General features: G+C 49.3%; 1 protein-coding gene across 1 annotated transcript in view; it reads right to left on the bottom strand.

The window, feature by feature from the left end:
- LOC140387376 (pro-cathepsin H-like) overlaps positions 1 to 26,031 on the bottom strand; it is a 53,302-nt gene extending 27,271 nt beyond the window's left edge. Inside the window, exons 1-7 of the mRNA XM_072470379.1 lie at positions 25,741 to 26,031; positions 22,561 to 22,592; positions 21,115 to 21,220; positions 16,766 to 16,836; positions 6,940 to 7,044; positions 997 to 1,083; positions 859 to 914 (exon numbers count right to left, since the gene is read on the bottom strand). Coding sequence (XP_072326480.1) covers positions 859 to 914; positions 997 to 1,083; positions 6,940 to 7,044; positions 16,766 to 16,836; positions 21,115 to 21,220; positions 22,561 to 22,592; positions 25,741 to 25,819 — 536 coding nt within the window. The 5' untranslated portion in view covers positions 25,820 to 26,031. The remainder of the gene's footprint in view (positions 1 to 858; positions 915 to 996; positions 1,084 to 6,939; positions 7,045 to 16,765; positions 16,837 to 21,114; positions 21,221 to 22,560; positions 22,593 to 25,740) is intronic.
- Between the last annotated feature and the right edge of the window lie 1,007 nt (positions 26,032 to 27,038).

Below are 27,038 nucleotides of genomic sequence, written 5' to 3'. Positions count from 1 at the left end.
TAAGGTGCAGATCCAGGTACTATTAAAATGAGATGGGGTCTCTGCCTCCACCACCAACTCGGGCAGCGAATTCCAGTCACCCACTACCCTCTGCGTAAAAAGGTTCTTCCTCATGCCCCCTCTACACCTTCTGCCACTTATCTTGAATCTGTCCCCTGGTTCTAGAATTCTTCCCCCCATAAATTTGTCCACCTCAACCAAGCCACCCCTCAGCCTTCTTTGTTCCGAGGAAAATAACCTCAACCTATCCAATCGCTCCTCGTAGCTACACTCTTCCAGCCCTGACAACATGCTTGTAAACCTCCTCTGCACACTCTCCAGAGCAATAATGTCCTTCCTGTAATGTGGTGACCAGAACTGCACACAATACTCCAGTTGTGGCCTCACCAGCGTTTCATACAATTCCAACATTATATCCTTACTTTTATATTCTGTACCTCTGCCTATAAAGGAGAGCATTCCGTATGCCTTTTTTACAATCTTGTCTACTTCAACTGCTGCCTTTAGGGACCTGTGTACTTATACACAATGATCTCTCACTTTATCTACTCCTCTTACTATATTCCCACTTATTGTGTACTCCCTATAACTGTTTGACCTCCCTAAATGCATGGCCTCACACTCACTGTGTTAAAATCCCTCTGCCACTTTGCTGCCCTCTACACCAATCCAGCTATAGCATTGTGGATGCACTCCTCAATCACAAAGGTTTCACCCACTCGGAGGTTGTGTGATGAGGGAGGGGTCAGGTAAGGCAAACGAACATTCATTTTGAAGAAATGACCCCCTAATGTCACCCCTACTTCCCCTGTTCAAAAATACATCATTGGAAACGGAGTGTGGCACTGATTCACTCACCCTGCGCACCCGTGGTTTTTAAAGTTCTTTGCACAGTCTACAAGTTGTTGTTCCGCCTATGGAAAGATTCAAGATATCAAAATCTATTCCAGTAATAATATCATTCCAAAGGTTAACAAAGTTTTGTACAACACTTACCAGCGAAACAAGTTTTCCTGTCTTTATTGCAATCACAGATTCTAAGCATCCGGTGGTAGAGAAGGTCCAGCAGCTTCCACACCCACCCTACACAGAAAACAATCCAGAGATAACTCAGGCAGCAACCAGGAACAAAGTGGACACCCGTGTGCGATTTCAAGCATAAAGCTACTCAGATAAGGGGCTGGATTCTCCGACCCCCAGCCGGGTCGGAGAATCGCTGGGGGGGGGGGGGGGGGGGGGGGGGGGCGGCGTGAATCCCGCCCCCGCCGGCCGCCGAATTCTCCGGCACCGGAGATTCGGCGGGGGGCGGGAATTGCACCGCGCCGGTCGGCGGACCGCCCCCCCCCACCCCCCCCGGCGATTCTCCGGCCCGCGATGGGCCGAAGTCCCGCTTCTGTAATGTCGGTCCCGCCGGCGTGAATTAAACCACCTCCCTTACCGGCGGGACCAGGCGAGCGGGCTCCGGGGTCCTGGGGGGGGTGTGGGGCGATCTGGCCCCGGGGAGTGCCCCCACGGTGGCCTGGCCTGCGATCGGAGCCCACCGATCCGCGGGCGGGCCTGTGCCGTGGGGGCACTCTTTCCCCTCTGCGTCGGCCATAACCTCCGCGATGGCCGACGCCAAGGTGACCCCCCCCCCACCTGCGCATGCGCGGGGATGACGTCCAGCCGCTGACGCTCCCGCGCATGTGCGGACTTCTGCCGGCCGGCGGAGTCCCTTCGGCCCCGGCTGGCGTGGCGCCAAAGGCCTTCCACGCCAGCCGGCAGGTCGGCAACCACTCCGGCGCGGGCCTAGCCCCTGAAGGTGAGGGCTTGGCCCCGAAAGGTGTGGAGAAATCCGCACCTTTGGGGCGGCCCAACGCTGGAGTGGTTCCCGCCACTCCATCCCGCCGGGACCCCCGCCCCGCCGGGTAGGGGAGAATCCCGCCCAAGGTGTGGTGCTGGGTCCATTTACTTGGGTGATGCACTATCAATTACAACGAGACGAGAGTAGAGAGTAATCGAGGCTTTATTAAGCAGAGATGTGTGGCCTCCTACAGCTGCTACCAGAATGGAAGCAGCTCGGTGAGCACACACATTTACACTCCGCCTACTGGGTGGATCCAGCAGGCAGGGATTTACCCCCGTACCTATAGTACAGGAGCCTTACCGTATTACCTCTAATAATCATTGTTACAGCTAATATACAATCAGTGGTGACTACCACATTGGGCCTCCCCGATTCCCTTCACACCTGACTGCTGGGCGTGCCTTCAGCTGCTTGGGCCCTAAGCACCTGAAATTCCTCCCCAACCTCCTCTACCTTTTTATTCTTCTTTAATCCAAACCCTAAAACTTGCCACTTCGCCCAACTGACATAATGGGCGGAATTCTCCCCCCGCCACGCCGCCCCGACACCCGCACACGATTATCCCACCCCCCCCCCAAACCGGCGCGGCGAGAATCACGGCTGGTCGCTCGGAGAATTGCCGCTTGCCGTTTGCAACGGGCGAGTGGTGATTCTCCGGCCCGGATGGGCCGAGCGGCCTGCCCAACATGGCGGGTTCCCACTGGCCCCGTCCACACCTGGTCGCTGCCGGCGGGAATAGTGCGGGAATGCTGGGGGGGCGGCCAGTGGGGCGGGGGGGGAGTGGGGTTCCTGCACCGGGGAGGGGGCCTCAAATGGGGTCTGGCCCGCGGTCAGTGCCCACTGATCGGCAGGCCAGCCTCTCTGAAGAAGGACCTCCTTTCCTCTGCCGCCCCGCAAGATCCATCCGACATCTTCTTGCGGGGCAGCCTCGGGGACGACGGCAACTGCGCATGCGCGGGTGATGTCATTTACTCGGCGCCGGCCGGGTCATTTACGCGCCGCCGCTTTTACACGGCACCAAGGCCCGGCACGTGTAAATGACGCGATGCCGCTCCTAGCCCCCCGGGGGCAGGAGAATAGGGGGCTGGGAGCGGGCTCCGATGCCGGAGTGAAACACTCCGGTTTTCACTCCGGCGTCGGCACTTTGACTCCCGATGGGAGAATTGCGCCCTATATCTCCTTCTGTGATTCAATGTCGTTTTTATCTGGTCACAATCCTGGGAAGTGCCTTGTGACATTTTACTAAGACCATAAGACGTAGGAGCAGAATTAGGCCACTCGGCCCATCGAGTCTGCTCCGCCATTCAATCATGGCTGATATTTTTCTCATCCCCATTCTCCTGCCTTCTCCCCATAACCCCTGATTAATCAAGAACCTATCTATCTCTGTCTTAAAGGCACTCAGTGATTTGGCCTCCACAGCCTTCTGCGGCAAGGAGTTCCACAGATTCACCACACTCTGGTTGAAGAAATTCCTCCTCATTTCTGTTTTAAAGGATCGTCTCTTTAGTCTGAGACTGTGTCCTCTGGTTCTAGATTTTCCTACAAGGTGAAATATCCTCTCCACGTCCACTCTATCCAGGCCTCGCAGTATCCTGTGAGTTTCTAAGATTCCCCCCTTATCCTTCAAAACTCAACGAGTACAGACCCAGAGTCCTCAAACGTTCCTCTTACGACAAGTTCTTCATTCCAGGGATCATTTTTGTGAATCTCCTCTGGACTCTTTCCAAGGCCAAGCACATCCTTCCTTAGATAGGGGGCCCAAAACTGCTCACAATACTCCAAATGGGGTCTAACTAGAGCCTTTTACAGCCTCAGAAGTACATCCCTGGTCTTGTATTCTAGCCCTCGCGACATGACTGCTAACATTGCATTTGCTTTCTAAATGCCGACTGAACCTGCACATTAACCTCAAGTAAAAAGTCTTACAGCATCAGGTTAAAGTCCAACAAGTTTGTTTCAAAACACTATCATTCGGAGCATCACCCAAGGAAGGAGCAGTGCTCCGAAAGCTAGTGATTTGAAACAAACCTGTTTGGATTTAACGTGGTGTTGTGAGACTTTTTACTGTGCTCACCCCAGTCCAACACCGGCATCTCCACATCATGGTTAACCTTAAGAGAATCGTGAACAAGGACGTCCAAGTCCCTTTGTGTTTCTGATTTCCTAAGTATCTGCCCATTTAGAAAATAGCCTATGCTTCCATTCCTCCTTCCAAAGTGCATAACCTCACACTTTTCAACATTGTATTCCTCCTGCCACTTCTTTGCCCACTCTCCTAGCCTATCCAAATCCTTCTGCAGGATTATGACAAAGGCAAGATACAAGGTTGTCAGAACACAGTTGACTAACCAATGAACTTCTGCCAATGTTACCTGGAAGCCGCACAATTCAGTTCCCTTAATTTGCCGCATGTGTGCAGCTGTGCAAAAAAAATTTAAAGGGGACATGCACTTAAATAAATCACGAACTCACTCCAAAAGTAACAGAAAGGAATGTTGCCTGCTACAGCTCTACAAAATAATTGGACCGAGTCCCTGTTTCTAGATAATTACAGTTTAACAGAATGGGGCGGACCTGGAGACGCCCCGCCGCGCCACCGCCCCGCCACATTTCTGCCCCGACCGGACGGCGGGATTCTCCGTTACGCCGGTCGGTCAATGGGGTTTCCCATTGTGGGGCAGCCCCACGCCGTCGGGAAACCCCCGGGCGCCGGCATAACGGAGACTCCCGCCGGCGTAAAATCCCGGCCATTGAGTTTAAACTGTGGAAGAGTAAGAATAGGATATTGGAAAGCTCTTCTTTTCCCAAGAGAGGGTCGCCAGGCCCTGGAATGTGTTGCTGGTTGGTGCAAAGGAAGCTGGACCGATTCCTGACTGGGACTGATCAGATCATCTAGATCAGTGTCTTGGGCAGTACCATCTCCTCGACTTTGATCTCTTGAGGGGGTCAGAGAGGAATTAACCAGAGAGGAATTGACCCAGGGTTTTTGGCTCCCCTGGGAAATTACATGGCTGTGGAAGGGAGGACATGTTTAATCACACATGCTCTGTCTGGCCATTGTGAATGTGGGGCAGGTTTGTATGCACAGATATCCATAAGTCTGAGTAAACACTGACTGAAATTCAACTCCTGAAAACACATTAACATTCACAGAACATGCGTCAAGAGCATAGTTTTTGACCAGCCATGAATTGGCACGACAGACTGGAGGGGCTGAATAATAATAATAATAATAAGGCTGAATGGCCTCCTCCTTTTTTGCAGCCTCAAATAATGGCCCACATCAACAGGTATCAGTGTGCTGATTAATGTGCGTCTTGTGTATTTGTGTCAATACATTTCCAGCCACCTATGCCATGCTATATGAAGCATATAACCTTCTGTCTATGGACCAGGTCAATTGTGGACAAAATAATTACAGCCTCTGCATGGGGTGCATTGTTAGTCAGACAAACAAGTATATGAGGGGAATTACGTGACCCAACGCACTCAGAACTCACTCTCACACATACTGTGAAAACTGAGGAAAAGTCCATATTCAGAATCTCCACCATAGGCTTTGGTTGGGCGAGATTATTAAGGGTTATGCAACCATGGCAGGCAGATGAAGTTAAGATGTAGATCTGCCGTAAATTAACTGGATGGTAGAACAGGTTCAAGGGGCTGAATGGCCTCCTCCTGTTCCTTCATCTTCTAAAAGACTTCCGGATTCTCTAAACAGCTGTGTGTTGCCTGCTAGTCTTTCTTTGTCATTGTATTTGTTTTTTCCCCTCTATATTTGCTTAATTTGTCTTTGTAGCACTATCCCCAGCAGTGACAGGGTCGCTGGCTGCATTTCTGTAGAGGGCATTGTAATCAAGAATGATCCAGTCCCCGGCCAATGACCATGTCTCCCTGCCCTAGCTGCTAGATGGCGAATGGGAACAGTTCCTTTTCACTTTCGCTGCCCAGAGTTTCTTGGCTCAACCATCGTGGGCCTTGAGAGAATGACTGACCTGGCCCTGATCGACAGCCTGGCCTGGGGCCTCCTGATTTAACCTCGCCCTAACCAACAGCCTGGACTGGGGCCTCCTGATCTCTGTGGCTCAGTGGGTTACTATCGTTTCATTGTCACCTCCCTTATTGCCTTGCTCTATCCTCCCTTTTGTCATTAATTTACTCTTGCCCTCCACGTTTTTAACCCTCTACCTTTTGTTCTGTCTCTCTCTCGCCTGCCTTTCCAGCTGCCTGGAGCTACAATGCTGCTCAGGGCAAGAATGATTGGTTAATTCCCCAGCCAATTCTAATAATTATTATTATAATAGTTGCCACATTCCGGCGCCTGTTCGGGTACACTGAGGGAGAATTCAGAATGTCCAATTCACCTAACAAGCACGTCTTTGGACTGTGGGAGGAAATCGGAGCACCTGGAGGAAACCCACGCAGACACGGGGAGAATGTGCAGACTCCGCACAGACAGTGACCCACAGAATCAAACCCGGGTCCCTGGCACTGTGAAGCAACAGTGCTAACCATTGTGCTACCATGCCCGCCATTACACCTAGAGACCGTGACTGATTTTACTTGCAGTATTTGTATTATATTACTATATTACACGCCATATTACTGGAAAAATAATTCTGTTTTTAAATCAGGAGGCATTGCAGTAGTTTCAACTGGGAGTTCTATTTGCTGCAGTTCATAGAGACTCTAATAGACTCTTTAGACTGTTTGCTGGTGCTGTTTAAACAAACTCTGTTTGCGTAAACAGGCTCGACCTGTTGTAAATTAGATCGTTTGCTGTGAGTGCTGCTATATGCCCCAGCATCCTCCAACTCCTAGGTTGATGCAGTGTCTGTAATGTTTTCTGTCTCTGCATTTGTTTAAAAACCATTAAAATCTTTAACTTTGGGCCCGATTTTGTCTCTGTGTAAAGGAATAGGTTTTGAGGGAGTTAAAATCAGGTCCATGAACTCTTATTTCCCTCTTCACAGATGTTGCCAGACACGCTGAGCATTTTCCTGTTTTCCCTTTGGACTTGCAGCATCTTCAGTGTTTCCGCTCCATTCGATTGGTGCTCGATGCAGTGACTGTAAATTAATCATCTTTACCTGATTCTTCACCGGAGTGACGTAATTTCCTTTTTTTCTCCAGTCGACAAACTGAGGAAGCAGCCCCGAGCTGCTGAGATGGCTCCCTCGCGTAGCTGAGCAGTTCTGTTGGGGAAAGGCAGAGGAATAATAAAATGTTTAATCCCGGAACTACAGTGGTCCCGATCCTGGTATTCTCCCTCAAGCAGGGACCTAGCTGTAAATTGTCCAGCTCCCTTTGTGGTTGGGATACACCAGGTGAGTAATTTGAGACATGGCATGTGGTAAGTGTAAGGATGCCCGTGAAGGACTCTCCGTAACGCCCAGCTCCACTCTACCATCACCTCAACATCTCCTCCCATTTCCCCAACATCTTCCCCTGCAACAGCTGCTCTTTCTTCCTTCCCCAAACTAATTCCAGGTTAATTTGCGACTTACTTTTACTTCTTTCAATTCAGTAAGCTGTGTTCCCTGCTCACGATGTGCATTCCTCTACATTGGGGACAAATGCTGATTGGTTGATCACTTTGTGGATCATCTCCATTCAGTGTGCAAGCGTGGCTCTGAACTTCAGTCATTTGCCATTTTAATTCTCGGTCTCACACTTCTCCGATCTCTCTCCTTGGCCTCTTACGCCTTTCAAATGGAGCTCAACGTAAGCTCAAGCATCAGCTTTCATCTTTTGATTCGTCCTCCTGAGCTCAAACATCAGCTTCAATAATTTCACATCAGAATCACTGTTCCGTGATTTGTTATGTTGTAGGTGTAACATAAGCGGCTTCCTTGTGGTGCACTTGACAAAGGAAGGTTCAGACGTGGAGATAACTTCAACACGTTTATTAAACTATTTACACTTCTATTACTCGGGTTCGACACTACTGCTAATCTTACTATAGCTACCCAGACTGACTAACCAGTTACCGCAATCCACGTGGTGGGTGTAATATTGAATCAACCCTGTGTCTCTACTCACTGACTGTCTCCACTGGAAAGAGGCAGATCATGTGTGTGGTGTCCTTTATATATGGGTTGGTGTAATGCCCCCCTGTGGTGGTGTCACCTCCGTGTGTATCATGAATGTCCATTGGTCGTGTCCGATCTACCTGATCTATTGGTTGAGTGTGTGTGATGTCTCCGGTGCTCCCTCTAGTGTCTCGCTAGCCTACATGCATTTACATTGATGCACATCACCACATTCCCAATTTATTGGACAGTAGATACTGGCAATGATTTGCCTGTGACAACTGTTACGGGCAGCACGGTAGCATTGTGGATAGAACAATTGCTTCACAGCTCCAGTGTCCCAGGTTCGATTCCGGCTTTGGTCACTGTCTGTGCGGAGTCTGCACATCCTCCCCGTGTGTGCGTGGGTTTCCTCCGGGTGCTCCGGTTTCCTCCCACAGTCCAAAGATGTGCAGGTTAGGTGGATTGGCCATGATAAATTGCCCTTAGTGTCCAAAATTGCTCTTAGTGTTGGGTGGGGTTACTGGGTTATGGGGATAGGGTGGTGGTATTGACCTTGGGTAGGGTGCTCTTTCCAAGAGCTGGTGCAGACTCGACGGGTCGAATGGCCTCCTTCTGCACTGTAAATTCTATGATAACTCCTCTAGACCAATCTTTCTTTGCTGGTCACATTGCCATCTCCTATTTCCTTTTGTCATTTAATCACTTCTGCGTTCCAGCCTGCCACAACCTTCCCTTATGCTCTTCCTTCATCGGTGCACTGGAGTCCTACTGTCAACTCTAATGAACAGTTCAAGTTAATTGCTCCCAATAAAACACAACTGGACGTAACCTGGGTGGCACGATAGCACAGTGGTTAGCACAGTTGCTTCACAGCTCCAGGGTCCCAGGTTCGATTCCCGGCTGGGTCACTGTCTGTGCGGAGTCTGCATGTTCTCCACGTGTGTGCGTGGGTTTCATCCGGGTGCTCCGGTTTCCTCCCACAGTCGAAAGATGTGCAGGTTAGGTGGATTGGCCACTCTAAATTGCCCTTAATGTCCAAAAAGGTTGGGTGGGGTTATTGGGTTACGGGGATAGGGTGCAGGCGGGGGCTTGAGTAGGGTGCTCTTTCCAAGGGCCGGTGCGGACTCGATGAGCCGAATGGCCTCCTTCTGCACTGTAAATTCTATGATGTAAAGTCGGCTGACAAAATTGGGGAGTGGAGGGGGGGGGGTTGTCATGATTTCCATTTGGTTCTAATTGACCCAGTTACCTTCTGGGTCCCATTTCTTTATTCCCTGTCACTGTTCTTGTGTAAAACCTCAAATCTTTCACAGAAAATGAAGTTTCATCAACCTGAAATCGCATTGTGCAAGAAGATTCTTGTCAAGAAATTAAACCTAGATCAGTAAGTTTCCAGTGCTGTGGAAAACGAGCTGTTTAATAAAGCATCAAAATGGTTACTTTACTTTCTTGAAATCAAGACAAAGCCATATCAGAATCTCATTGAATTATTTACCTGACAGGATTCACTGACCCATCAGCTCCCATGTTCTTTAGGCAATCCTATTAGCTTTAAAGAGCTTCTCACCCATGGCTAGGCACCGTCTAAAGTTTGTTTCAGACATTGAATACTGTACACAATTGCCATGCTTCAAGGATTCGTTCAAGCTGATTAGTTATTGCTGGACCATATCAAGACATTGCAGTAAGCAGACAGAAGGAAAGAATCAAGAACATAACTAAACCTGAGTGAATCGTCCAGAATACCACACCTTCAGACCGAGCATTGCATGTACAGCTAAGGCACAGAACACGACACGCACAGTGTAAGGAAAGAAGAAAGACTTACATTCATATGGTATTTTTCACAAGCCTCAAGATTCTCAAAGTCTACAGCCAAATAAGTACCTTTGAAGTATAGTCACTGTTATAATTTAGGAAACGTGGCAATTAATTTGTGCACACCAAAAAAACGCTGTGACAGCAACCAAATAATCATTTTTTTTATGATTAGGGATAAATATTGCCAGGACAATTGGCCATCCTCAATGATGGACGAGCCCAGCACATATGTGCACATCTGCAATAATCTTCAGCCAGAAATGCCAAAAGGATGATCCATCTCGGTCTCCTCCGAAGGTCCCCAGCGTCACAGTCAGTCTTCAGCCAATACGATTCACGCCACGTGATATCAAGAAATGGCTGAAGGCACGGGACACTGCAAAGGATATGGGCCCTGACAATAATATTGAGGACTTGTACTCCTGAACTGGCAACACCCTTAGCCAAGCTGTTCCTGTGCAGCCACAACATTGTCATCTACTCAGCAATGTGGCACGTTGCCCAGGTGTGTCCTGTACACAAGAAAAGGACAAATCTAACCCAACCAATTACCGCCCTATCAGTCTACTCTCCATCAGCAAAGCGATGGAAGGAGTCAACACTGCTATCAAGGTTTGCAAAAACCTGCTCACGGACGCTCAGTTTGGGTTCCGCCAGGGCCACTCAGCTCCTGACCTCATTACGGCCTTGGTTCAAACATGGACAAAAGAGCTGAACGCCAGAGGTGAAGTGAGAGTGACTGCCCTCGACATCAAGGCAGCATTTGACTGAGTATGGCAACAAAGAGTTCGAAGTAAACTGGGGTCAGTGGGATTCAGGGGCAAAACTCTCTGCTGGTCGGAGTCATACCTGGAACAATGTAAGATGATCCTGGTAGTTGGAGGTCAATCATCTCAGCTCCAGGACATCACTGTAGGTGTTCTTCAGCGTAGTATTATGGGTAAGGCAGATGAACTTAGAGCTTGGATTAGTACTTGGAACTATGATGTTGTTGCCATTACAGAGACCTGGTTGAGGGAAGGGCAGGATTGGCAGCTAAACGTTCCAGGATTTAGATGTTTCAGGTGGGATAGAGGGGGTTGTAAAAGGGGTGGCGGAGTTGCGCTACTGGTTAGGGAGGATATCACAGCTGTACCATGGGAGGACACCTCCGAGGGCAGTGAGGCCATATGGGTAGAGATCAGGAATAGGAACGGTGCAGTCACAATGTTGGGGGTTTACTACAGGCCTCCCAACAGCCAGCGGGAGATAGAGGAGCAGATAGGTAGACAGATTTTGGAAAAGAGTTAAAAACAACAGGGTTGTTGTGATGGGAGACTTCAACTTCCCCAATATTGACTGGGACTCACTTAGTGCCAGGGGCTTAGACGGGGCGGAGTTTGTAAGGAGCATCCAGGAGGGCTTCTTAAAACAATATGTAGACAGTCCAACTAGGGAAGGGGCTGTACTGGACCTGGTATTGGGGAATGAGCCCGGCCAGGTGGTAGAAGTTTCAGTAGGGGAGCATTTCGGGAACAGTGACCACAATTCAGTAAGTTTTAAAGTGCTGGTGGACAAGGATAAGAGTGGTCCTAGGGTGAATGTGTTAAATTGGGGGAAGGCTAATTATAACACTATTAGGCGGGAACTGAAGAACCTAGATTGGGGGCGGATGTTTGAGGGTAAATCAATATCTGACATGTGGGAGGCTTTCAAGTGTCAGTTGAAAGGAATTCAGGACCGGCATGTTCCTTTGAGGAAGAAGGATAAATACGGCAAATTTCGGGTACCTTGGATAACGAGAGATATTGGGCGGGATTCTCCACCCCCAAGCCGAAGTGGCCGCGCCGTCGTGAACGCCGTCGAGGTTCACGACGGCGCGAAACGGCCCCGGTCCCGACCGATTCAGGCCCTGACAATGGGCCAGTATCGGGGCCGCGTCATCCCGCGTAAAAGCGGCGCCGCATAGATGACGCGGCCGGCGCCGCATAACTGGCGTCATCCGCGCATGCGTGGTTGCCGTCCTCTCTAAGTCCACCCCGCAAGAAGATGGCGGACGGATTTTGCGAGGCCGCGGAAGGAAGGAGGCCCTCCTTCAGAGAGGACGGCCCGACGATCGGTGGGCACCGATCGCGGGCCACCCCACATCTGAGGTACGCCCCGGTGCAGGATCCCCCCTCGCCCCCCCCCCCCCCACAGGCCGCCCCCCCAGCGTCCACGCACCGCCCACTACTGCAGCGACCAGGTGTGGACGGCGCCGGGGGGAACCCGCCGTTTTGGCCTGGCCACTCGGCCCATCCGGGCCTCAGAATAGCGGGGTGCCGGAGAATCGCCATTTTGGGTGTCTCCGGCGATTCTCCGGCCTGCGGCCCGCGAAATTCGACCGGGCCGTTCCCGCCTCTTGGGAGAATCGCGGGAGGGCGTCGGACCGGCGTCCCCGGACATTTTGGCGCCCCAGGCGATTCTCCCAACCAGCATGGGAGTGGAGAATCGCGCCCAGTGTAGGCCTCGTCAAAAAGAAAAAGGAGGCATTTGTCAGGGCTAAAAGGCTGGGAACAGACGAAGCCTGTGTGGAATATAAGGAAAGTAGGAAGGAACTTAAGCAAGGAGTCAGCAGAGCTAGAAGGGGTCACGAAAAGTCATTGGCAAATAGGGTTAAGGAAAATCCCAAGGCTTTTTACACGTACATAAAAAGCAAGAGGGTAGCCAGGGAAAGGGTTGGTCCACTGAAGGATAGGCAAGGGAATCTATGTGTGGAGCCAGAGGAAATGGGCGAGGTACTAAATGAATACTTTGCATCAGTATTCACCAAAGAGAAGGAATTGGTGGATGTTGAGTCTGGAGAAGGGGGTGTAGATAGCCTGGGTCACATTGAGATCCAAAAAGACGAGGTGTTGGGCGTCTTGAAAAATATTAAGGTAGATAAGTCCCCAGGGCCTGATGGGATCTACCCCAGAATACTGAAGGAGACTAGAGAGGAAATTGCTGAGGCCTTGACAGAAATCTTTGGATCCTCACTGTCTTCAGGTGATGTCCCGGAGGACTGGAGAATAGCCAATGTTGTTCCTCTGTTTAAGAAGGGTAGCAAGGATAATCCAGGGAACTACAGGCTGGTGAGCCTTACGTCAGTGGTAGGGAAATTACTGGAGAGAATTCTTCGAGACAGGATCTACTCCCATTTGGAAGCAAATGGATGTATTAGTGAGAGGCAGCATGGTTTTGTGAAGGGGAGGTCGTGTCTCACTAACTTGATAGAGTTTTTCGAGGAGGTCACAAAGATGATTGATGCAGGTAGGGCAGTGGATGTTGTCTATATGGACTTCAGTAAGGCCTTTGACAAGGTCCCTCATGGTAGACTAGTACAAAAGGTGAAGTCACACGGGATCAGGGGTGAGCTGGCAAGGTGGATACAGAACTGGCTAGGTCATAGAAGGCAGAGAGTAGCAATGGAAGGATGCTTTTCTAATTGGAGGGCTGTGACTAGTGGTGTTCCGCAGGGATCAGTGGTGGGACATTTGCTGTTTGTAGTATATATAAATGATTTGGAGGAAAATGTAACTGGTCTGATTAGTAAGTTTGCAGACGACACAAAGGTTGGTGGAATTGCGGAAAGCGATGAGGACTGTCAGAGGATACAGCAGGATTTAGATTGTCTGGAGACTTGGGTGGACAGATGGCAGATGGAGTTTTATCCGGACAAATGTGAGGTAATGCATTTTGGAAGGTCTAATGCAGGTAGGGAATATACAGTGAATGGTAGAACACTCAAGAGTATTGAAAGTCAGAGAGATCTAGGTGTACAGGTCCACAGGTCACTGAAAGGGGCAACACAGGTGGAGAAGGTAGTCAAGAAGGCATATGGCTTGCTTGCCTTTATTGGCCGGGGCATTGAGTATAAGAATTGGTATAGAACCTTAGTTAGGCCACACTTGGAGCATAGTGTTCAATTCTGGTCGCCACACTACCAGAAGGATGAGGCGGCTTTAGAGAGGGTACAGAAGAGATTTACCAGAATGTTGCCTGGTATGGAGGGCATTAGCTATGAGGATCGGTTGAATAAACTCGGTTTGTTCTCACTGGAACGACGGAGGTTGAGGGGCGACCTGATAGAGGTCTACAAAATTATGAGGGGCATAGACAGAGTGGATAATCAGAGGCTTTTCCCCAGGGTAGAGGGGTCAATTACTAGGGGGCATAGGTTTAAGGTGCGAGGGGCAAGGTTTAGAGGAGATGTACGAGGCAAGTTTTTTACACAGCGGGTAGTGGGTGCCTGGAACTCGCTACCGGAGGAGGTGGTAAGCAGGGACGATAGTGACATTTCAGGGGCATCTTGACAAATACATGAATAGGATGGGAATAGAGGGATACGGACTCAGGAAGTGTAGAAGATTGTAGTTTAGTTGGGCAGCATGGTCGGCACGGGCTTGGAGGGCCGAAGGGCCTGTTCCTGTGCTGTACTTTACTTTGCTCTTTGTTCTTTGTAGTGTCCTCAGCCCAACCATCTTCAGCTGCTTCATCAATGACCTCCCATCCGTCAGAAGGTCAGAAGTGGGGATGTTTGCGGGTGACTGCACAATGTTCAGCACCATTCGCGACTCCTCAGATAATGAAGCTGTCCCTGTCCAAATGTAGCGAGACCTGGACAATATCGAGGCTCGGGCTGACAAGTGGCAAGTTATATTCACACCTCAGAAGTGCCAGACAATGACCTTCTCCTACAAGAGAGCATCTAACCATCGCCCCTTGACATTCAATGGCATTCCCATCGCTGAAAACCCCACAATTAGCATCCTGGGGATTACCATTGATCAGAAACTGAACTGGACTAGCTAATACTGTGGCTACCAGAGCAGGTCAAAGGCCAGGACTCCTACAGCGAGTAAGTCATTTCCTGACGCCCCCAAAGCCTGTCCACCATCTACAAGACACAAGTCAGGAGTGTAATAGAATACTCTCCACTTGCCTGGATGAGGGCAGCTCCGACAACACTCGCCATTGTTATGACACCCTGGGCAAGTGGGCGGTCAATTCCAGCCCCTCCGACCTCGGAGTCCCAACATAAGTGAATTGACCAATAATTTGTGTATTTGCCTGAGGTATTTAACCCTTGCCTGCTCCAGTGAGTTACAGGCACCAAGCTGGGCCACTCAAGCTGGATTCTCAGGCTGTGGGATCCCCTCCAGGGACACACTTTAACGTGTGTTGAGCTGAGCCTTACCCTCGGAAGATGCATTTCAGGTCTGCTCGGTTTCTGATGTGTGGTCAACTTCAGCAGACTCACCAACAGCTTGCTCAGCTAAACAGGTTATTAGAGCAGTAGTTTTTGCGAGACCTTCGAGTGGTCTAATACCTTTAATAGAAGAGGAACCTGGAAAGTTCCCCTCCCCAGCTCTGTCTTCAGGCTTTGCGTACTCATTAATTGCTCTGTGTACCTGAAGGGAATTCCAGCTAAGATTTGAGAGAGAATTCCCCGCTTCTGGGAGAGAGATTCAAAAGGATTCTGCTCAGCTCTGCAGCTCCAAACAAAAGCTGAAACCAAACACACAGAGAGTCACCCAGCAGAGCATTCCAGGAAAAATAGCACCAATCTGCATTGAGGGTCTGCTTAGCATTGAACACAGAACATAGAACATTACAGCGCAGTCAGGTCCTTCGGCCCTCGATGTTGCGCCGACCTGTGAAACCACTCTAAAACCCATCTACACTATTCCCTTATCATCCATATGTTTATCCAATGACCATTTGAATGCCCTTAGTGTTGGCGAGTCCACTACTGTTGCAGGCAGGGCATTCCACGCCCTTACTATTCTCGGAGTAAAGAACCTACCTCTGACATCTGTCCTATAACTATCTCCCCTCAATTTAAAGCTATGTCCCCTCGTGCTAGCCATCACCATCCGAGGAAAAAGGCTCTCACTGTCCACCCTATCCAATCCTCTGATCATCTTGTATGCCTCTATTAAGTCACCTCTTAACCTTCTCTCTAACGAAAACAGCCTCAAGTCCCTCAGCCTTTCCTCATAAGATCTTCCCTCCATACCAGGCAACATCCTGGTAAATCCCCTCTGCACCCTTTCCAATGCTTCCATATCCTTCCTATAATGCGGCGACCAGAACTGCACGCAATACTCCAAATGCAGCCGCACCAGAGTTTTGTACAGCTGCAACATGACCTCATGTCTCCGAAACTCAATCCCTCTACCAAATGAAATGAACGAAATGAAAATCGTTTATTGTCACAAGTAGGCTTCAAATGAAGTTACTGTGAAAAGCCCCTAGTCGCCACATTCCGGCGCCTGTTCCGGGGAGGCTGTTACGGGATATTACCAAAGGAGTGGATTGGGTTTGCATTGGAGTGGAATGGTTGCTAGCCAAGTCCATCAAAATGTCAGCAAGGGCACTGAGATAGAACTCAGCATGGACACACAAGGAGCTGGGAATAAAGTGTATACAGTGTTATATTACCTTGTGTAATATAGTATATTCCTCTTTGAACCAGCCGAGTTGATGAAATGAACAATAGTCTTCTTGTAAAGATTAACTAATTTATTGAGTAATATAAATAATATTTGTGAGTCCTTTTTACTTAATACTCAATGAGCAAAAGAAATAAAATACAGTAAAGATAACTAACTAACTATACAACGTAATAATGAAATAACTTCTCTCTCTAGTTATTCTATGTCTTGTCTGTTGACTCTCCTGAAGCACACGCTCCCAGAAAGAGCGGGAAAGTCCTTTATGTACCATCTGATAGTGAGACATCTAGTGTTGAATTGACTGTACTAGTTTTACATACATTGATCATGTATATTGATATACAGAGATCACTGCATACAGGGCAATGCCAAGCCCCATTGGATGTTCCCCATCCTCTCTGCCTTCCTTATTTGTTCTGCCATTTTTACCCTTGGGGATGTGTGCACAATCAACCTCGACCGTGTACTTTTGGCAACAGAGTTTGAATGGAAAACTATAGGTGAGGGGTGCAGAGGTCGAGCAGAATGCACAGAAGGTCCAGCACAAAGCGAGGGGAGATAGCATACACTCGGGCCGAAGGCCAGCTGAGAGAGGCTGTTACCTGTGGTTTCTGCAGCAAATACAGCGACTTAAATTCACTGAAGGTCAAATCGGAAAACTGGTTGAGTCCCACTGTGTAGAGCGAATGAACAAAAATAATAAATTAGATTCTTGAAATACCTCTCTGGGTAATTGTGCGTCACTGCGCTGTCCCTTTCACATTTTCGGGTACTGTCAAAACCAATGTTCACAACCCCCATATCGCAAATTTGTTTACCTGTGCTTTTAATGTAATGAAACCCTGCAAGGCACTTCAGAGGAGCATTACAAAACAAAATGTCACATCGAGTCACTTAAGATACCAGATCAGATATTGTTGATGCACATGTTACAGGGCTGTGAAATTCCCTTGTGTTCCAGTGTCAATTGAACAGAAATACGATTACACAAAAGCAACTACAATTGCTCCTACCCTGAATAAATATAATGTGGAGATGCCGGCATTGGACTGGGGTGAGCACAGTAAGAAGTCTTACAACACCAGGGTAAAGTCCAACAGGTTTGTTTCAAATCACTAGCTTTCGGAGCACTGACCCCGCCTTAGGTGAAGGCTCCTTCCTCACCTGAGGAAGGAGCAGTGCTCTGAAAGCTAGTGATTTGAAACAAACCTGTTGAACTTTAACCTGGCGTTGTAAGACTTCTTACTGAATCAATATAATTAGATAATTTACTTCAGGTCTGCTGTGAGAAACTCGTTTTACTGGTTGGGGAATCTAGGACTGGGAACGGCATCTAAAAATCAGAACAAAATTCGGAAACACTACAAGAGGGGTGTAGAAGTTTGGATCTCCCTTTCGCAAACAGGTGATGCAATGTCCGTTGTAAACAAAATCTGAGGTAGATGGATTTTTGTTAACCAAAGGAATTAAAGGACATGGGGAAAGGCCAGATACATGGGGCGTGATTTAATGGAAACATTTCTAAGCGTGATAGCAAGTAGGAACAGCCGTGAGCTCCCCGACGCTCGGCCTGGCGAGGTCAGCATCGCTATAAAACATTGGTCCACTTAGAGGCCCACGCGGTTCACACCGCAAATGACTGTCATGCTGGCTGATTCGCTGGGACCACACTCGCCCGCTCCCCGCTAACAAGGCAGAGCAAACCCCCCCCGCAGCTCGCAGCCATACCACCGAGGAGACAAGCCCCATGATTCCGGGATGCTGACCTGGAGAGAATTACTGGACATGGTCAATACCAGACGGGATGCCCTCCCTGTCTCCCCGCAGGGTTCGGAGGGTCAGCCACAGGGCAGCCGGGGCAGCCTGGGAGGAAGTGGCAGCGGCCGCCAGCTCGTGGACATCACCAGGAGGACCGGCACCCAGTGCCGTAAGAAAATCAAAGACCTCCACTAGGCCGCACTGATGGGTTAACATTAGCTCTCACGCCACCCCGACACCCCTCCCCGAGCATGCGCCTGGCACATCCCTACCCAGCACCATTCCCTGCCCCAGCCCACCCATGTGCAGCAGTGCCACCCGCGCCTCCCCTCCCCCAAGGTCCCCATTGACCCCACTCCACCCAATTCCACCCCCACTACTCCCAATCCCCCCTACTCCTCATCCCCCTACTTCCCCCCCCCCCCCCCCCGCCCACCCATACTCGTCATGTCCTCCCCACTCCCCCCACCCCACGATGAACGAAGCATGTGGCTCACGATGCCCCCTCTGTGTCCCGTGTCCGGGCGGTGGGATGACAGATATCAGAGTCCTCACACCCAAACGAGGAATGGGTCCTGGAGTTCAGGAGGACCGCTCTGTCATGGTCACAGAGGTTGGCCTACGGAGTAGAGGTGAAATTCCACTGGGCCCCACCCAGATGACCTGACAAACGTGAGTTCTTAATGCCATGCCGAATGAGCTATCCCTCCCACTGACCCCATGTCCATTCTCCTGCGGGATCCTCATCACACAGTGCCGGCCCATGGTGGGCTGCCCACAGTTCCATCCTGCTCCCACCTCCCATGAGAACACAGAGGGGATCTCCGAGGAGACCACCGCATTCGTGGCAAAGCTGTAATCCCTACCCTTCACCAGCAGAGACACTCACCTTTGTGGGTGACAGAAGTGGACAGGCTTCTGGGGCACATTCTGGTGAGCACCACACACCTGCCAATGTACATCAGGTGGGGGCAGGGACCCCCAGGCGAGACAGCAGTCGGAGATCTGTTGGATCCCAGGACCCAGCTGGGTCCTAGTCAAATGCTGATCCTCTGGACCAGGTTTACCCGGAGCTGATGTAGACACCAGGTTGCAGCCGTGATATTAGGATGTCAGCGACACTCCAGCAGGTCCATGGCCGATTGCAGGAGTCCCAGAGCCTACGGGCACTGGAGATAGCGGCAGCAATGCATGGCACAGAGGACAACACTTCTCGGGTGGCGACCGCAGTGGAGAACCTGGTGCATGATGTCGGCAGCATGAATGGAGGTGTCCAAGGCGTGGCTCAGTCGGTGACAGGCATGGCTGAGCGTGGCGAGAAACCAATAATCACCATTAAGGCCATCTCCATACAATTAACGGGAATGACTGCCTACTGAACGGACTCCCGTGATCTAACCGCCTCGCCAGCAAGTGGTCAGGCGTGCACCGATTAGATTTCATAGATTTCATAGAATTTACCGTGCAGAAGGAGGCCATTCGGCCCATCGAGTCTGCACCGGCTCTTGGAAAGAGCACCCTACCCAAGCCCACATCTCCACCCTCTCCCCATAACCCAGTAACCCCACCCAACACTAAGGGCAATTTTGGACACTAAGGGCAATTTAGCATGGCCAATCCACGTAACCTGCACATCTTTGGACTGTGGGAGGAAACCGGAGCACCCGGAGGAAACCCACGCACACACGGGGAGAACGTGCAGACGCCACACAGACAGTGACCCAAGCCGGAATCGAACCTGGGACCCTGGAGCTGTGAAGCCACAGTGCTAACCACCATGCTACCCCCTTAGTATACCTTCTTAAAAACGTGAAGGGCTGCTGTGGGGACCCGAGGAGGTGAGTGGCCATCTTCACTCCCAGGCAATGAGCCTAGGGCACTGGGGCTGCTCAACCAGGGATATTTCAGTGACCGGAGGGTGGGTGTGTGCATCGGGGAAGGGATTAGCGTCCGGTCCAGGTAACGTGATGTGCGGGTGTCTGCACTACAGGGTGTGGAACCCGATGACCTGGAGCCCCGCTGTGCCGCGAATACAGTGGTGTCCTCGGAGCTCCCCTCTGCGGTGTTCTCACGGGAGCCGGGGGTGGGCGGAAACCACCAGGATGGCAGTGCCAACGTGCCCGTATTCCAGGGCGAGGGTCAGGGGGCCACCCTGCATTCTCCTTGACCACCCAGGGGCCTCCGATGGCCCGGGAGCCCCCCCCCCACCCCCCCTCACTGGGTGGCGTTCTGCTGGTTTATGATTTGGTGGACCAGTATTGAACCGAGGCCAGCTGGGGATTCCCTGGGGAGGCCGTTAGATGCTGAGAGGCCGGTAGATCCCGGGTGAATACGCCTTAGTAGGTTTAAAACCTACTCTACTTAGACGCCCGGCTTGCCCATGCCCATTGTGGCCGGGATCCTGATCGTGCTGCCTCGCGAGGTCCGGGTAAATCTCGCAAGACGCACTGGCTGTTGGGAAGCCCGCGGGAAGCTTCTCCTGGCATCTACCAGCCACGTCGCGGTCCTGTTCGGGCGTTGGTGACCGCCCTGTCCTCGGCCACACCGGTCACCTCCAGGGCCCGCTCCTCTAACTTCATGGGCCGGTAGATCGCACCCATGGAGTTAGAGCGCAGATAAGCCACAATCTCTTTTTAAAAAAATTTAGAGTATCCAATTCATTTTTCCAATTAAGGGGCAATTTAGCGCGGCCAATCCACCCACCCTGCACATCTTTGGCTTGTGGCGGTGAGACCCACGCAGACACGGGGAGAATGTGCAAACTACGCACGGACAGTGACCCAGAGCCGGGATTGAACCTGGGACCTCGGCACCGTGAGGCAGCAGTGCTAACCACTGCGCCACCGTGCCGCCCCAGCCACGATGTCTTTGAATGACTACACCTGCTTGAAGGGCTAAATTGTTGCCTCCTGTTCTTATTTTCCTTGACATCTCAACCTTTATGTTTACCGTTTCTCTCTGTTTAAACTTGTATTCTCCAGGCTATTTGCAAACATCAAAAAAGGAAGGGGCCATTCCCCCCCTCCAGCCTGTTGCACCGCTCAATTAGATCATGACTGACCTGTATCTGGACACCAAGCATAACCCTTGGTTCCATAACCCATACCTAATTTAAAAAAACGATGGATCTGCTCAAGCCTCAACAGGAGGAAATGCCAGAATGCAGCTGTAACACTGTTTGAGTGAAACTTACTTTGAAAAGAATGTCCAGCGCTGTTGTGAACTTCAATCTTTCTTTTTTTCTGGATAAAGGTCTGTAGCCTGTGCTCATACTCTTCTGGGGTATAGTTTTTGTTGTGCTGTTTGCAAAGAATGGAAGTAAGTAAATTATCACTTGGAATCAACAATAACATTATGCATTTACATCTGACTTTCAACGTCGTGAATTGTCCCAAGGTGCTTCACGGGAGCGGTTAGCAAATAAAATATGGAGATATGAAGATACATGATCGACCGCTTGGTCACAAAGGCAGTTTTGTAGCATAAAGGGTTAACGTTACATATGTAAACATACAGGCTGGAATCTCCCCCCCCCCCCCCCCCCCCCCCCCCCCCCCGCCCCCGCAGTGGGTTTTCCCAGCTTGCCATTGGCCACTGACGGGATCTTCCTGTCCTGCTGAAATCAATGGCAATTTGCTGGCCGCCTGTCGCGCCCCCCGGGGAATCTGCAGCTGGAGTCACTTACGGCGAGACCGGAAACTCCTGCTGGCAGAATTGCCATAGTCCGCATCATCATCACTCAAGGTCACATGACACAGGGCATGGAGAGAGATAGTTCTGTGGAGAACCTTGTATTGTACAAAGGTAGTATAATGTTCAATGAAAGATAAGAGTTTACCAACAGCCTTGACTCCAGAATTGTCTGCAAGTCCTTACCCATGACTAACACATCGAGAACCCAAGGCTACGATAACACAAGTTTTAAGGAGCATCTTAAAGGAGGATTGAGAGGTAGTGAGGCGGAGAGGGTTAGGGAGGGAAATCCAGAGCCTAGAATGTTACAGCACAGGACAGTTGGGTCATCATCCCTATGTAAGCTCTTTGAAAGAAATGTCCCATCAGTCACATCGCATGCTCTTTCCCCATGGTCCTGTAATTATTGCCCTTTAAGTATTTATTCAATTCACTTTTCAAAGTTGCATTTGCATTTGCTCCCACTGCCTTTTCAGGTGACACATTCCAGTTCACAACATCCTGCTGCGTGAGAACAATTCTCACTTCCCTCTGGTTCTTTAGTCAATTCAATGGAACTGGTGTCTTCTGGTTATTGATTCAGTGGAGAGTTTATCTAAAACAGACAGATCTTCTTGGGTACCTCTAAGGTTTTTTTGCTAATGTTTTTTTTGGGGTGTCCAGGGGGTTGGGGTGGGGAGCATTGGCCAGGTGACTGGGAGGACCCCCTTGTTCTTCCAATAAAGCCATGAGATGTTTCACATCTACCTGCCCACCAGAACCGCCTTAATTATTTCAGAACAAAGGGTTATGATTTCAAGTCTTGGAATCCAGGACGAGAGTTAGTAAGTCATCAGATAGAAGCAGTGTCTTAGTGCAATGAGATTGAACAAGTCTCAAAGCGAGGGAGACACAAGTCATTCGAATAGGAAAAAACTGCCCCAAAAAACAGAAAATAAATATTTACCTTGATCATCCATTCCTTGAAAAAACTTATTTCTGGAAAATAAACAAGACAATTATCCTCAGTGAGCACATTTTTACCATTTTCTCCTCTCTTGTCCTGTAGTCAGTTTGTTGTTCCAATTACTACTACCTCATCCCAATCAATATTCTTCCAATCAATACTGTCCCAATTGGTAACCATTCATGTTATGGATCTCCCAGTAGATGGTGGCAGGAGATTACTAGATTATGAGGGTTGTGGCAACACAATCCAATTTTGCCCTGCCTCGCCATGGCATCTTAACTGTAGGCTGTAGTCTCCCATTGCGGCCACAGATGTGAACCGCCCTGAGTGATAGGGTCAGTAGAGGGCTTCAATATTTACCTGAAATTGACTGTTAAAAATGTATGAACAAATGAATTAGGAGCAGGTGTAGCCATTTTGCCCCTTGAGGCAGCTCCGCCTATTGTTAATATCATGGTTGACCTGGTTGAGGCCTCTACTGTTCTGACTACCTCCAACGCCCTTTGACCTCCTTGCCACCCAAAAGTCCACCTAACTCAGCCTTAAAAATATTCAATCACCCTCCACCATTCTCCGACAAACAGAATTCCTCAGACTAATGATTGAAACATTTTTCCTCTCTTCCCTCCTAAATGGGGGAGACTTCAATTTTTAAACTGTAGCCCCCAGTTCCAGCCTCTCCCACAAAGGGAAACATTCTTTCACCCTGTCAAGTCCCCTCAGAATCTTATACGGTTCAATAAGATCATCTCTTCTGAATTGCAATGGATGCAGCCCCAACCTTTCCTCATAAGAAAATCCCTTCATCCCAGATATCCATCATGTGGACCTTCTCTATACCACTGAGTTCTGAAATCTCTCTCTATTCAAATAATATTCTGCTTTCCTATCCATTCTGCCAATAACAAGTTCCCATTTTCCCAGATTATACTCCATCTGTCCATTCACTTAACCTATCCAGATTCCTTTGCGACTCCTTATGTCCTCTTCTCAACTTACTTTCCTATCTACCCTTTGTGTCACCAGCACATTTAGCAGCCATACATTTGGTCCTTTCATTCAAAGCAAGATGATAGTTGAGGCTGCAGCACTGATCTCCATGACACTTCGCTTATTACTCCCCACTATGTTCCTGCAACCGAGTAGTTTCAGACCGCTGCTCTATTGCAACAGAAAGACAGAGAGTGAAGGTCAAACAGCCCCCAGCAAGGTCAGAGAGAAATATCAAAAGGAGAGTCATGCACTGAGGTCTGAGCTCAGTCAGTTGAGTGTTAGGACGGGGAGAGTGGTGGAACCATGAGAGAACAAAGGACAAAGAAAAGTACAGCACAGGAACGGGCCCTTCGGCCCTCCAAGCCTGTGCCGACCATGCTGCCTGTCTAAACTAAAATCTTCCACATTTCCGGGGTCCATATCCCTCTATTCCCATCCTATTCATGTATTTGTCAAGGTGCAAATTTTCCCACATCAGACTATCAGTGTGGGTGAAAAAAAAACATAACCACATTTCAGAGCATGTGTAACAGACAGAGAAAGTGGCAAAATAGGGAAGGAAATTGTTAATTCCTGGTTTTTGGGAGGAAAGTGGGCACAAGCAAGAGAGAGAGCGAACTTGCATTTAAACAGTGCCTTCACAACATCAGGACAACCCAAAATCTTTCACAGCCAATGAAGTACTTTGACTGCTATAATGTAAGAAATGAGACACTAATTTGCAAGATCTCAAGCTGCAATGTGATAATGTGGGCGGCACGGTAGCACAGTGGTTAGCCCTGTTGCTCCACAGCACCAGGCTCCCAGGTTCGATTCCCGGCTTGGATCACCGTCTATGCGGAGTCTGCACGTTCTCCCCGTGTCTGCGTGGGTTTCCTCCGGGCGCTCCGGTTTCCTCCCACAAGTCCTGAAAGACGTGCTTGTTAGGTGAATTGGACATTCTGAATTCTCCCTCTGTGATTCCGAACAGGCGCCGGAATGTGGCGACGAGGGGATTTTCACAGTAACTTCATTGCAGTGTTAATGTAAGCCTACTTGTGACAATAATAAAGATTATTATTCATGACCAAATCATTTTTAAAATTGATATTGGTTGATGGTTCAACATTGGACAGAACATCACGGAGAACGCCTGCTCTTCTTCAAAATAGTGTCATGGGATCATTTACCCAAGAGGGTAGATGGAACTTTGATTTAACATCTTATCCGAAAGTTGGCACCACTTGAGGCAGCCCTTCAGTGCTTCACCGGGATTGTCAGTCTCAATTATCTGCTCAGGTTTCTGGGCTGAACTTTGAACCCATGACCTCTGAGGTTCAGCCACCACTTGAATTCCAACAACTCTGAGGGTGGCACGGTAATGCAGTGGCTAGCACTGTTGCCTCATGGCGCCGAGGTCCCAGGTTCGATCCTGGCCCCGGGTCACGGTCCGTGTGGAGTTTGCACATTCACCCCGTGCCTGCGTGGGTCTCACCCCCACACACCAAAGATGTGCAGGGTGGGTGAATTGGCCACAATAAATTGCCTTTTAATTGAGAAAAAAAGAATAGGGTGCTCTGAATTTATTTTTTAACAAGAATTCCAACAATCCCAGTCTGTCATTTTGTACTATTACCAGAAACAACATGGAAAAATGGTGTGTGTGTGCACAGGTGGCAGGAGGTCCATTGTAATGGAAACTCTGAATTCACAGCCTAGGTGCAGGAACTGGTGACTAGCTGTCGCTGGTGGAACTTCCCTCAATAGCAGCCAGCATTTTCAGAAGGGGAAGAAACGGTGAGGCCATTGAGACTTATGCAAATTCTCAATGTTTTGCAACCTTGGATCCAAGCTAGATGCCTGCATGGTTGCAACAGTGTCTGAGTTTAAAATCAAATAATGGAAGAGCACACACAGAAGGGAGTCACTTAGGTCCTCCTGCCTGAAGCTGATTGTGTGGAAGAACTATCCAATTAGTCCCACTCCCCATCTCCTTCCTCAGAGCCCAGAAAATGTTTGCTTTTTCAAGTATTTATCAAATCCACTTTGTGAAAGTTACTTCTCAATCTTGTCCTCCCAAACAGATCGTAACAGCTCTGATGATCAAAATCTCCCCTGTTGCACAGATGTAACCAGCTCCCCCGAGGTTGAATGGAACAAACAGATATCAGTGTACCGTGTTGTTCAAATAAAAAACTTGCTTACCTTTGAAAGAAAACTCTGTCAGGCTGCCCACAGTGTGCGAAAGTACGAAGATTGAGATAAGTGCCTTTAACAGTCCCATTTTTCAGCCAGCCCTTTGAACAAAGCACAGGCTGGAATTCCCCTTTTCCTGTACAGCCAAACACTTCTACTTCCTCCTACAACCAGGCAGCTGCTAAATCAGAACCAAATGTGAAACTGGGCAAAGGGTTGTGTGTGCAGAAGCTTAGTAACAGCCTCTTTTCTGGAACATTCGTGACAAGAGGGGGAGGAGGCAATGAAATCAGCAAAGTAAATGGAGAAGTGTGTAATCTTTGTGGTGTGCTGTATTAACAAGCTTCACTAGTTTGCAAATCGTACTGCGGCGTGTGCCCCTTGCCCTGTGCCCCCCCCCTCCCCCCAACCCGTCTCGGTGCCACCATGTGGCATAAAAGACACATTACTGCAAAATAATCCTGGTTGCTTTACAATGTAATATATCACCTGTGACAGTGAACATAGTTAGGCAGAAGTGTCTGATATAAACACAGCAATAAATACAGAATGAAACTACCGGCAAGTTTATTTTGTGATCCAGGATCCAATTCCGGTGGTACAGGCTTGGAAGGCTGAAGGGCCTGTTCCTGTGCTGTCTTGTTCTTTGTTCTTCAAACCCAAGAGCTAGGGTCAGCGCGAAGGTCCATTGACTTCGGTGGGACGAGAGGTTCTGGCCAGTGGAAGGGACTGTAAAATCCCACTCAGAGAATTTACAGCACAGAAACAGGCCCTTCAGCCCAACCTTCCACACTAGCCTCCCCCCACTCCCCCCCACTTCATCACAGCCCATCGACGTATCTCCCTCGTGTGATTACACAACCACCCACTAAATCCAAAAGGAGACAAGAGGACAATTGAGGCAAGGTGATTGGTGGAGGATTTATGTGAACATTTTGATGGAAGAAAATGGATCACCTTTGAAGTATAAAATGTGAAAAAAGACATGCTCTCTTTCACTGGAAAGGCCTTTTTAATGTTGCGCCAGTAAATAATGGTAAGAGGAGAGCTGAGAACGTTAGAAGATGCAATTAATCTTGCAACTGACGATGAACACAAGATAAGAACTTCCCTATTTCTGTTTCCCCCATCGTCAAAGTGCCACATAAAATTAAGTCTTGTTCACTGAGGTTTAACTCAGGTTTTGCACAGTGGGCTAAACAGCTGGCTTGTAATGCAGGACAAGGCCAGCAGCACGGGTTCAATTCCCGTACCAGCCTCCCCGAACAGGCGCCGGAATGTGGAGACTAGGGGCTTTTCACAGTAAC

This window comes from Scyliorhinus torazame, chromosome 12 (assembly GCF_047496885.1).
Source record: "Scyliorhinus torazame isolate Kashiwa2021f chromosome 12, sScyTor2.1, whole genome shotgun sequence".
NCBI classification, from domain to species: domain Eukaryota; kingdom Metazoa; phylum Chordata; class Chondrichthyes; order Carcharhiniformes; family Scyliorhinidae; genus Scyliorhinus; species Scyliorhinus torazame.
The sequence above is the reverse complement of the archived record's forward strand: the minus strand, read 5'-3'. Positions and strand labels throughout refer to the sequence as shown.